The sequence below is a fragment of the Phyllostomus hastatus genome, unplaced genomic scaffold (assembly GCF_019186645.2).
Source record: "Phyllostomus hastatus isolate PE091 unplaced genomic scaffold, TTU_PhHast_1.1 phas_scaffold_21, whole genome shotgun sequence".
Classification (NCBI taxonomy): domain Eukaryota; kingdom Metazoa; phylum Chordata; class Mammalia; order Chiroptera; family Phyllostomidae; genus Phyllostomus; species Phyllostomus hastatus.
In genome coordinates, this window is record NW_025334017.1 from 7,200,342 (window position 1) to 7,213,021 (window position 12,680).

Genomic DNA, 12,680 nt, shown 5'->3' on the forward strand with positions numbered 1-12,680 from the left:
TCTTTATTTATTTTTAAAGAGAGAAGGGAGGGAGAAAGAGAGAGAGAGAGAAACATCAATGTGTGGTTGCTGGGGGCCATGGCCTGCAACCCAGGCATGTGCCCTGACTGGGAATCGAACCTGTGACACTTTGGTTTGCAGCCCGCACTCAATCCACTGAGCTACACCAGCCAGGCTCAGTCTTTATTTTGAAATGTAAGTCTTGCATTTAGTGTTAGGTTCCATGGTGCATCAGTACACACGATTCCCTCTTACAAGTTTTATAATGAGGCTTTGAGCTGATTCACGCTTAGTAGGTCAATTTGTAAATTAACTCTTCTTGGAATTTACTTACCTTTGGAATCAGTAAAGATTACACCATGGCTATAGATCTTTGATGATATGAAGTGAGGAAAATTCCAAATTTTATAGGGGAAAAGAGGAAGGGAGAAGGTAGAAAGGAAGAGAGAAAGACAGGGAGGGAGGGATGTGGGTAGAGGGGGAAGGAGAGGGAGGAAGAAAGAGAATATAGTTGGAAAACAAAATGAAGCTATCAAGGCTAGAATGTAGCCTTTGTTAGGGTAGTTTGCTACACCACTGAGATAATGAGGGCTGAAATAGTTCAAATCTCTACCCTGCCTGCCCTTGGGGTTAAGCTGACTTTCAGAGCTGGAAAGAGGACCCAAGAGGAAAGTCAGAAATGTTTATTTTAGCTGCAGTGTTAAGCTTCTTTTGAGAAGGCAAAGCCCCTGAGTGGAGAGATTACCACCAAAGTGATCTCGACAAGGAATGGCAAGGCCAATGGCTCCTCCAAGGTTAATACTCTAAACGCACAATTCCTGAGCACACTGTTTATAAGTGTTGGAGACATTTTTATCAGTGCACAGTTGATCAGTCTTCCCAGAAATCACTTTGACTCAGCTAAATGGACTGTGGGCAATATTTTTAAAATTGTGGATGTTTCTCTTGGTTTCATTTATTTGTACTATTTTTTCTTTTTAATAAAACATTTGCTTTATGTTTTTCCAATGAATTTCAAATCATTTGTAATATGGTATCACTTACATTAAATGATCATTGTGTGATCAGGCACGTGGAATTATGTCCTGCTGAAAGTAGAGGCCATGTCATCTTCTCCATCAGGGAAAATGTAGATGAAAAACTTATGTGGTTCTGTGTGCTCAGCTCCTCATTGTTCAATCGTGACCCACCATTCACATAAGACATATAGTTTATTGGCTGAGATAAGAACACCTGCATGCTGTACCTGCTTTCGGTACAGGTATTGAGAGAAATCGCATAGTTCAATTTGACCCCAGGGGGAGGGGAGAGCCACCTGAACAAAGACTGTGAATGATGTCATTGTGTGAATGATAGCTTTGCTGTCTCTTTCCTTCGAAAGCTAATGCCTCCCTCCTCCCAAAGCCCTCTCCTCTAGATACTATCAGAGTAATCCCACGTCTATTCATGGGTCTAGGGCTGGGTAACTAAAGCAATATTTTCACAAAAGAATGAAGGTTTCTCAACATTTGGTCTCAGTCTCAGGCATGTAGCAGGAAACATTCACAACATTTGCTATCATAAGGAGTGTAAATAAATGACTGTTTGAAGATTCAATATTTAAGAATTTTGTTTTTCACAGTGGCTCCCAAAATAGGGGCAGGGAAAGTTTGGAAACAAATTCAATGTTCATTAAAATTACAGACAATAATTTGGACAGATAATAAATTTCAAGATTCAAAAGGAGGCAGATAGGTGCAAATATGAACCAACTTTTAAAAGATGAAATTTGCCCTGGGTGATGTGTCTCAGTGGTTGGAGTGCCAGCCTGTGAACCACAGGGTTACTGGTTTGATTCCCAGCCAGGGCACATGCCTGGGTTGCAGGCCAGGTCCCCAGTAGGGGGCACGCGAGAGGCAACAACACATTGATGTTTCTCTCCTTCTTTTTCTCCCTCCCTTCCCTTTTCTCTAAAACTAACTAAATAAAATCTTTTTAGAAAGATAATTTAATATTCAAATAAGCACCTTCGAGATGGGAGAGAAATGGTTCAACAGATGCATGTGTAAATGTAGCTAAATTTTCTCTCAGCACTGTGTCGTATGAGTGACAGAAAGACTAATGCAATTCTAGGTGCATTTTCATTGCCACAACAGAAGCATACAAAAAGGAAAGAAAGGAAGCAATAATTTTCCTTTGTTTTGAGATGATACCCTGTGGGCAACGAGTTGATGAAGAGATGCAGGAGGGTGCTGGAGTGAGGAATTTTAGAAACCTTGGCACAAGAGGACTCTGGTTAGCCTTGGTGAAGGTGATGAGAGGGCTGGAGGACACTGAATACTTAGTCTGTTATATGGGCCTAATGGCTCCAGCAGACGGAACCACAAACAGTCTATAGAAGTTGCAAAAGGTTTTAGTTCAACGTAAGGAAGAACTTTTAGCAGAGTTGCCCCTCTAGGAGCTGGGGGAGTGTGGTTCTCAAGTTGGATATATTCAAGAAGCTGCATGGCCCCTTACTGAATAGCTCCTATTGGGTTACTCTACATAAAAGCCCCTTTTAACTCTATGGCTATGATTCATTTGCCATGTTGTAAAATAAAGCCGCCTAGCATGAAAGAAGAGAAAAGCCATGTAAGATCTCTAGAATGGAATGACCGTCAATATCGCTTATTTTCACCAGAGCCTGTGGGGCAAAGTACTTAGGCAGCTGTCCGAGGTGCTGGAGGGGGTGCACTGGGTGTGCAGTTGTGCTGCTCTGGTTTTCTTCATGCCTGTTTGGGTGTGTTCTCATGTCTTCTGGATTTTTGGCTTTTCTGCTTCAGATATAATCTATTGACATCCGCCCCACCCCTGTGCACATCAGGGCTTTAACTAACGCAAAGAGAGAGACAGAAAATGTGTAAAAGAGCTGGACTACCTGGGGCTTCCTCGTCTTGTCCCAGGGAAACATGAATCCATTTCATTTTCAACGGTTAGGCTTCCTATTTAGAGTTGAACTGTTTGATTGGGTTGATATTTAGAGTAGAGACCCATTGTTTTGAGACAACTGCATGAATTTGCTTCCTGGGTTCTTGATTTTATGCATTCTACAGCACATACATATCCTGGGTGGAGATAAGAATCCTAGGCAGAGAATTATTTGTACAGGGGAAGAATTATTTGAGGGGGAAGAAACACTAACTACTTTAGATAAACAGCTCTGCAGCCTTAGGGGTACCCAGGACCAGCGTGATGGTGACAAACCTGTCCTGTTCTCCACTCTGTATTTTTTTTTTTTTTTGCTTTTCCTATGCTACTTGATTTTTTTGTTGTTGTTCTTTGGTATTTCCCCCCATCTATAAAATGGAGACAATAGTACCATTCTTTAGGATTATAAAAACAAGTTAATACATGTAAAGAACTTACAACAATGCCAGGTGCATATACTAGTGTAATTACAGCTTGTTTTGGGGGGTTTTTAAGACCACCCTCAAGTTTGATAATTTTTCAGGACTCACAGAACCCAGAAAAGCTGTTATACTCACAGTTATAGTTTGTTACAGCAAAAAAGAAAATACTGATTAGAATCAGCAGGAAAAAAAGGTGCAAAGGGTGGAGTCAAGGCTCACTGGACCAGTTCCAAGCTTCCAGTTGTCCTTCCAGTGGTGTCACGTGAACAGAGGTTAATTCTCTTGGCAATGATGTATGACATGTGCAAAGTGTCACCAACCAGGGAACCTCACCCATGCCTTGGTGCCCTGGGCTTTTATTGGGGTAGAGGAGGTCAGTCACATAGGCATACAGTGTGTGTGTGATTGACCTTAGCTGCTCAATCTTCAGCTCTTCCTCCTGCTCCTCCCCATCATAAGAGGTCAAACTGATGCAGTGTGATTCAAAGCCCAGGCATACAAAAATGGGCATTCAGTGTCAATCGTATTGTGGGCAAACTACATGGCATGGCCCAAAGTCTCAGGTATACAAGGACACTCTTATCAGGCAGGATACCCCAAGGGTTTAGAGGGGGAAGGCAGAGTCTATTCTAAGACCCTTGGAATGTGGAGGGCTTGGGCAACTCAGACCTATGGAGTTAACCATTTACTGCACATATTTGTAAATTTTGCTTGCTTGTTTGAACAATATAATTCAACCATTCTTTTAATGTTTTGACTGATTTTCTTTTTAGTATATGAACATTTACTGAATGTTTACTATGTGGATAGCTCTTATAACTTTCTTTTTATAAGCTGGAAAATAATTTTAAGTTTCAATCCATGTTATAAATTCAGGAAAGAAATGGCTAATGCTCCAATATGAAAGGACTTATCAGAAACTAAAGATCACTACTATAATTGCTATAATGGCGATAATAGTGTCCTCCATAAATCTTAACTACAATTACATGCCAAATGCATTATGTATATTAGTGGAGTCTTTATCAACAGTGGGAGGTAGGTGATAATTCTATTTTACAGGTAAGAGAATAAAGGTCCAGAGTTTAAAAACTCAGCCAGTAAGTAGAGTCTGTATTTACTGTCTGATTCCAAAGCATGACAATTTCATCATGCGTGACAGTTTCCTATGACTTTGAGAAACAAAAGCTCTAAGAAGTATCTAAAAACATTAAAAATCAAACAATTAATTTCACTGTATACACTTTAAGATCCATAGAATGTATAGATGTTGGGGCAGAGTTGTGGCTAGAATACACGTTCCTTTTACCAATAGATGAGTTTTCTGCAAAGAAGAATTCCAAGATGCTCCTCTCCATAAAAATGTGGTATAGAAGACACAGAAGCAAGGAAAACAGAGCTACAAAAGGGGGGAATTAAATAGTTATTTTGAATGTCTTGATTAATAAGGGAAATATAAAATCTGAATGCCAAAATTGTTGCCATCATGAGTTTTTTTGTAATTATATCTTTTCCCTTTCTTCTCATATTATTAGATCTCAGTCCGTGGTAGAAGCTGGGACCCTGAAGCATGAGGAGAAGGGAGAGAATGAGAACACTCAGCCACTTCTGGCTCTGGACTGATCCCTGAGTCACTCCATGGTTCCGCATAACGCCAACCATCAGTGGCATCAGCCACCCAGGAGGCACATGCGCAACTGACCCCCACAGACATGTGCATTTGGCTTGATATAAGGCTCTCCACTCCTGCCACGCAGTAATGACTGTCACCAGCCCTTGGCTGGAGCAGCCAAAGTTGAACAAAGACATGAGAGATGTTTGTTTCTTTTTTTCAGTAAGGGTATTGAATGGAGGATGAAGCAAGGCAGTTATGTAAACAAGATCCCTCTCCCCCACATTTATGGTATTACATGAATTGAAAAAAGAAAAACTAAATTTGATGCACACTGCATTAGAACAAAGAATTTTTTGAGGCATTGCCCAGAGACCTTCAGTTTCTGCAATTTAAGATTAAGTGCATTTCCAAGTAGATACATCAGAATAAAACTGGGCAGACACAGTTGTCAAGTTTAATGTAGTGCAAAAGCCCTGAGACAATAGTATTTCCAGTAATTTCCATTCTTATTGAATTATTTTCTTTGACCTCATCACCAGCATCAACTTGTTCAGCCTAAGAGCATGTTTTCCGAGGTCTAGCTATTTTCAGAGTTTGCTTATTTTGATATCCTGCAAAAGTGACTTTGACATCACATCTTTTGTCAGGCTACCAGCTGATTATCATGAGCAGACTTTTAAAAAAGGCACAAAATGTGAAATATGATTATTTCATCTTAGCAATGTGACTTCCACAGGCAACGTGTGCCTGCAGATATGGGGGTGGGGGCGGGGTCCCATTGGAAACATGTTAGTGGTTGGTAAATCCATTCAGGTTGCCTCACTTGGGTCACTACAGCTAAGAAAAGAGCTACTAAAGCATTTAACTCCCCTCCCCCCACCACAACCAGTGAAATGCGTAGAGAAAGGGCCTGGCTGTTGCTGAGTGGGTAGGTATTCAATCTTGGAAGAAGACCCTGAAGGATGGCTAAATATGCAAGTGCTGAAAATAAGAGAAGACTAGGAATGCAGGATGAAATGCCAAAGATTATTGTATTTCTTTGTTTATTCTCCTTAGAAATGAACCCCCAACTATCCAATCAAAGGAAATTAGATACAATTAAAGATATCACAGGACATGATATCCTCACTCGTGCCGTGTTGCCCCAAACCAGCTGTGTGTTTTCAGGTATCTCCTCCTCTCCCAGCCACCTGCATGGCACGGCCACTCATTAGTGTGACCAGTTGGTGCTCAATACCAAATAAAAATATTTTAGTTGATAATGGGCAGTAAAATATGATGTTACATTTTAAGGATTTGGGAGGGTTAATTTATTATAGCTAAAAAATTCAAAATTCAAAAGACAGAGGTGATTCCACTGGCCATAAATCACCCTCAATGGACATTATATACTGTTCTTAACCATTTATGGATCTCTTTCTCAATGGGTCTAGTGTTTTAATTTTTTTCTACTGGTTGATGACAATTAACAGAAGTAATTTTTATATTTCTCCCTTGAAATAAAATTGCAATAGAATTAAAAATATTTCTGAGCCAGTTGCATCACAGTATTAATAAAGCTAACTCATTTTGTGTAGACATTTCAAATTAATGTTGAAATAATTCTACCAAATGCAGTGACTGAAACACTTTTCTTATATACCGTGACACAGGGATGAAAGATGAAGAATTAAAGTGAATTAGAAAATCCATTTTATTACTTGGTTTATAAGGTAGTTGTGGAATCCAAAAACCTAAAATGCAATTATTGCCAACCCTTTGCAACAGAAATGACAATCCTGGCTTTTCAATTGGCAATATTTAGGATCCTGTAGTGACCTGATTTTAAATACCATATTATAATTACTAAGTGAAGAGCTAGTTTTTACTCTATTCCATGATTTCATTACATGACTGTAAGATGATGGTTCAACATTGACAACTTATTCTTTGAATTTCTTTGTGTATGCAATATACATACAACCAAACTGTGTCAGTGACATGAATGTTACCACACGAGCACTGATTGTATTGTCCTTTGTCAGCCATTTCCTCTGTTCAATAAATACTGAAGGACAAAAATACCTTTTTATTTTTCAGGAGTATGCCTTTTCTTCTGGACTTTGGTAATTAATTTTGCTATTTTCCTCACATACTTCTTCATCTATTCGAGTGAGTTTTTGAACATTGGCAAAACAGAAGGGAACACAAAAAATAGTTTGCGAACTTCTAGAAGCAAATGGGCTTTAAGGACAAGCAAAAAAAAAGTCCATTTGAATTTTCAAGGACTGTTTTTTAAATGAGATAAGAAAGCATCCTTCTTCCTCATTGGATGGAAATTGCAAGTGTTTCTTTTTTTAACCTATAAATGATACTTGGTAACTTATGTATCATTTTTCCAGCATTTTTGTTCATATTGGCTTAAGTTCAGTGCACTGATATTATTACATTCTTATAGCTAACATTCCTAGTTAGCTTTAATTTTAAAAACAAAATTTAATGCATTAATACTCTACCAAATGAATGACTTGGTCATCTTTGGAATGAGTAGGAAAGACCATTTTTCAACAGCTACTTGGATGCTGTGGGTAATAGTAAAGCTAAGTTATGGATAATAATTGCTATTTCAAAGTGATGTTTAAATGGCAGAAGTTTTTCAAGCAGAAGAGCCAGAAGACTCCTAAGCTCTTTCAGAGAGGAGAGCAATCTTGACACCCTACACTCAGGACAAAGATCCTGGCATTCTGTCTTCCACTCTGTCTTCTTCATATTTTTGCAAACTTGTGGTGGGAATCCATCATGGACTCTGTCACTCATATAGACCTGCAACGGGCAAAGACACTTCTGTTCCAGTCACGTCTCCTGGACAGCAACTGGGCCTGCAGCCAGAGCCCTGGCAGCTACCTCTCCACCTGATTCTGAGAGAAAATTTTTTACTTGGAAAAACTTTCCCTTTTTTTTGTTCAGCCCTAATACTTGGCATTAAAAACATTTACATGTGGCATTTTTTTAACTCAGTATAAAGCGATCCCATGTCACCTTTCACTGTAAAAACTTCCTCTTAGCAAGAAATGCCACTTTGACAGTGTCTACACCTTTCTCACAGGGAGGAGAGAAATGCAGACACTGGCTCTCAATGAAGATAAAGCAAATCGATTCAGTAGGTGGGAAGCTGTACAGTTCATAGACATTGGCATAATTACAGGTTTTTCCTTTGTATTAGGAAAATAAAGCTGCTTATTTCATGAGTGTCTTTGTCTAAAAATAATTAAAAAAGGGAAGTCTGAGCTTACCAGGAAAGTTACCACTAAACAGCTACAAGTAAAGCATTTTACACAGCTTGTCATTAAAATCAACAAAAAAGTAGTGGTATGTGATGACAAAAAAATCACTTAGCTACCCTAGAAAAATATAAATGCATAGAAAAATTACAAGCTAAAGCAATCCATTCACAGTTTCTAAATGTATTCTCACTGTACACTGATATAGCCCATTCTAAATGGAAAAAAAAATCTTTGGCTGGCAAGGTAGAAGCTATCATGTATTTACCTGAAATACAGGCACCAGAATGGTGCTCTCAGGGGATGAAATACATCAGGGCATTTCTTATGTAAATTGCAGCAAGGCAAATATTCCCTTTAGTGTCTTCTAACCCTAGGAGGAGGCTGTAAATCAAGGGCATGAAGGGCACTGCTGAGTGAACTTCTATCCCCACACCCAAGGAGACAGAGCCAGACAGGCAGCCTCTCTCCAGTGTGTCCCAAGCCCGCACAACATGCTAAATTGCAGGAAGGGTGCGTCTCTGCTGGGGTGTCAGCTCTGGGTGCCACACATCCACGATGAATATCAGCCGGAAAGACGTGGCATCCTGCCACACCTCGTGCTCGAAGGAGTCATCAAAGATGAGCACCTTGCCTTCTTCCCACGTCCTGGAAAAGAAGAACATGGATGCTTGTGATTCCGATGCTTGAGGGTCGATTCATGTCTATGTGCAGGAAGGCCCTGTCATGATAATCTCCACAATATGACCAGCTAACTGAACTGCCAAGGCAGGATTTATTATTTTTTGGTGATTAAGAAGGAATTTCAGGAATCTTACCATGAACACCAAATTTCTTCTCTCAGCACTGAAGGTGTACAAAGAGTAGGAGACTGGTGATAAGAACACACTTATTCTTGTTATAAACCTAGGCAAGGCTCGTTTAGTTGGGCAAACATTCAAACATATACCCCGTTGATCCATGCTCAGCCAGCTCCCTGGTCAATGACACCATGGAATCCTCCCTGGTGGTTTAGAGACGAGTTCAGACCTACACACAGTGACTGGATGTCCAGCTTTTCTGTGTCCCATAGGAGACCTGGCAGGGTGTCTGTGTGTCTCCAAATAATTCTCCTTTCAAGTCATCCCACTTGTTAAAGTTCCACTTTATTAAAAAGTTCCATTTGATGGAAAGTCCATGGAGTATTTTCTATCAGAACATCCCTTTCGGGCCAAGAGTACTGCTTCCTAAAATATCTATACAGGGGCCAACATCTAAATATACTGTAGTCTGAACAAAGCAGTGCAGAGAAGGATATGCAGGGAGCAATCACACAATGCCTTTCGAATCCAATGAAAGTGTATTAACCATGCAATGGTCTCTTCTTTTTCAAAAAGGTATCAATTGCCAATATATTACATGCTAAGTTATATTTTTAAAGTAAAATATTTCTACTAGAAAATTTTCTTTAGGTATTAAAATTCCACTCAAGAAGTTAAAATTTGCCCTGGCTGGCGTAGCTCAGTGGATGGAGCGCGGGCTGGGAACCAAAGTGTCCCAGGTTCGATTCCCAGCCACGGTATATTCCTGGGTTGCAGGCCATAACCCCCAGCAACCACACATTGATGTTTCTCTCTCTCTCTCTCTCTCTCTCTCTCTCTCCCTTCTCTCCCTAAAAAAATAAAAAAAAAGTTAAAATTTTATATTCTGGATTAGCAAATAATTAAAATTATAGAAGGGAAAATGCTAGTGCTTGATTACAAGTTATTGCATTCTCATAAGGAATTTTTCATTCTTCTAAAATGATTTGTGTCTTTTCATGTTCATTACTAGGTGATTAATCAACATTAAATTAAGTAATATTACATACTGCAGGGTATCTCATCCTTGGCACTATTGACATCTGTGGCCAGGTAGTTCTTTGTTCTGGGGGCCGTCCTATGCTCCATGAGCATGTCTGGTCCCCAACCACTAGACGCTAATAGTACTCCCTCACCAACTGTGACAATCAGAATGTCTCAGTCATTGTCAAATGTCCTAGGGGAGCAGGGTGGCATGGGGGTGGTGGGAGGCAAGTTCACCCCAGACATATTAAATAAAGAATCTGACAACAATGTTTCCAAATTTAAACTAATAAAGTAGCAAACACTCACAAGTTAAAAGTTCCTTGAAGTTGGGAGCCAAATCTCTACTCCTGCCACCCCGCCCCCACCTCCAACACACACACACCCCTTGCCTAATGTCTTGCATTCAATAAACAGGTGTTGCTCAGCTATTTGACATAATTCCTCTGAAGGTTCAAAGAATCCTATTGGAGTTCCATCTAACTATAATGAAAGACAGAAATACAGAGATGGGCAAAAGTAGGTTTACAGTTGTTCATATGGAGAATAATACAGTAACTAATAAGTAAAGAATAAGCCTTGTTTCACATTATTCACAAATGTAAGCTGAATTTTGTCCATCCCTATATATAGACTCAGCAGAAATAGAGACACTCAAATAAATGACAGACTATCTGTTCATTACCATGCAAAATCAAACTTGAAAGGCAAAGCTAAAAAAAAGAAGAAAATGGCAAGAAAAAGAGAAGTGAAATGATCCATAGCTTATACAGTTTGATGGTCATTTCCTAGGTTTAATCAATGCAACTAAGCAATATTACTGGCTCTCAGTGATAAGCTACAATTAGACAGAATATGCAACAGGGGGACGTTTACTCAAAGGGAAAACAGGACACTGATGTTCATGGCACTGTTATTCACAGTAGAAGGTGGAGTAACCCAAGTGTCCAGTGACAGATGTGTGGATAGATAAAGTATGATATACTCGTGTATGTATAGTGGGATCCTACCTAGCCTTAAGAGAGATGATGTCTGACACAGCCTACAATGGAGTGACCTTCTAGGATATTATGGCAAGTGCAATGAACCAGTCACTAAAGGACAAACATTGTGTCATTCCACACATATGACGTCCCTACAGTAGTCAGCTCACATAGACGGAAAGTGGAATGATGTCCAGCTCTTGTTCAGAGAGCACAGAGCTTCAGTTTTGCAGGATGAAAAGAGTTATGTTGATGGATGGTGCTGATGACGGCACTAAATGAGTATACTTAATGCCACAAAACTGTACATTAAACATAGTTAAGATGATAAATTTTATGTCATGTGTGTTTTACTACAATTATGTAAGAAAAAAGGGAAAGGCAAAAGGTAGCGTGTGGTAGGAGAGAGAGGGGAGTAAAGCCATTACATGATAGAAAGTCACGGATTTTGAAGAAAAGCAGATTTACAGCTCTTGGCCCTCGCATTACCTACTATGTGCTCCAGGATGAGTTACTTGGCATATTTGAGCCTTTCTATCTTCAGCTGCATAATTGATGTGAGGATTAGCATATGGTGGGCACATAATATATACTCAATTAATGGTAGCAATTATAAAACATAGGAGGAAAGAAAATACTGAAAAATAGGGAAAAGACAAAAGATAGAGGTGATAATGTTGGGCAGTGGTATAATGCTACCAAATATTACCTTGGTTATTTTCATGAATTAGCCTTCATTTGAGAAAACCGAACTCTTCCAAGGGGGTGAAATATTAAAAACATTGAAGACAGTCTCTGAAATATACTTTGTGATTTATACAAAGTGATTCTCAGTATTTTTTCTTTTTTTGGATGGCAGAGAGTCTGAAACCTACTTAAAATCTAGAAGTGCCAGTAATTCAAATAACAAAATAGAAAATTCTAGGTTGCAAAAAAAGACATTTTTCACTAGAATCTGATAGGTCTAAGAAAGTCAAAGCTTTCAGAATGCTTTATGGGAGGAAAATCTTGAAAACTGCATTCATTAACTTAAATTCCTTGTAAACTTGTAAAAACTTTTGAGGCTGGAACATACTGGTTCATTTATGAAACATCAGCTCCTGTAAAGGGGAAACTTAAGTTACCATTGGTTTGTGGCTTTTCCGATATTTGAAGTCAAATATGGACTAGTATAAACCATTACTTAAACAATTTTTTAAAACCAGAAATCTGGAGGGTATTCCGAAGGGTAGGATTCCTTCAGGGCTGTAAACCTCATGGGCAAGTGTGTCCCATAGACTTCTGTTTGCCCTTCCATGTTATTCCACACATTTTCCTCAAAACAGCAAAGATACCCAATTATTTAATATAGATTTCTTAAATGTAGATTCCTTCTGAACATTTAAAAACTGGTGTCTTTCAATCATCCACCAGAGCTAGATGACTAAACTGTACCCCTAATTAACCAAAGAGGGGGCAAGGAAGGACAATAAAACCCCGTTGAAGTGATGTGCAGACTGAAGTGAGTTGGGGTTAATGAGAGATGCATCAGCTGCTGGGAAAGAGACAGAATGTAAGGATGTCAAAGGACCCTGGATCTCTTCTGAGTAGAAAACAAGGACTCTCATTGCAAAGCAAAGAAATAGTTTTGA

At 39.3% G+C, this 12,680-nt stretch overlaps 2 protein-coding genes across 5 annotated transcripts in view; one reads left to right on the forward strand and one right to left on the reverse strand.

The window, feature by feature from the left end:
- Nucleotides 1–5,864, forward strand: part of CLVS1 (clavesin 1) — a 167,683-nt gene extending 161,819 nt beyond the window's left edge. For both annotated transcript variants that reach the window (XM_045861470.1, XM_045861469.1), the window contains exon 6: nucleotides 4,904–5,864. In XM_045861470.1, the coding sequence (XP_045717426.1) occupies nucleotides 4,904–4,991 (88 nt within the window). In that variant the 3' untranslated portion in view covers nucleotides 4,992–5,864. The remainder of the gene's footprint in view (nucleotides 1–4,903) is intronic.
- A 794-nt stretch (nucleotides 5,865–6,658) lies between these two features.
- The window catches only part of ASPH (aspartate beta-hydroxylase), a 200,603-nt gene continuing 194,581 nt past the window's right edge, over nucleotides 6,659–12,680 (reverse strand). For all 3 annotated transcript variants that reach the window (XM_045861467.1, XM_045861466.1, XM_045861468.1), the window contains one exon: nucleotides 6,659–8,891. In XM_045861467.1, coding sequence (XP_045717423.1) covers nucleotides 8,741–8,891 — 151 coding nt within the window. In that variant the 3' untranslated portion in view covers nucleotides 6,659–8,740. The remainder of the gene's footprint in view (nucleotides 8,892–12,680) is intronic.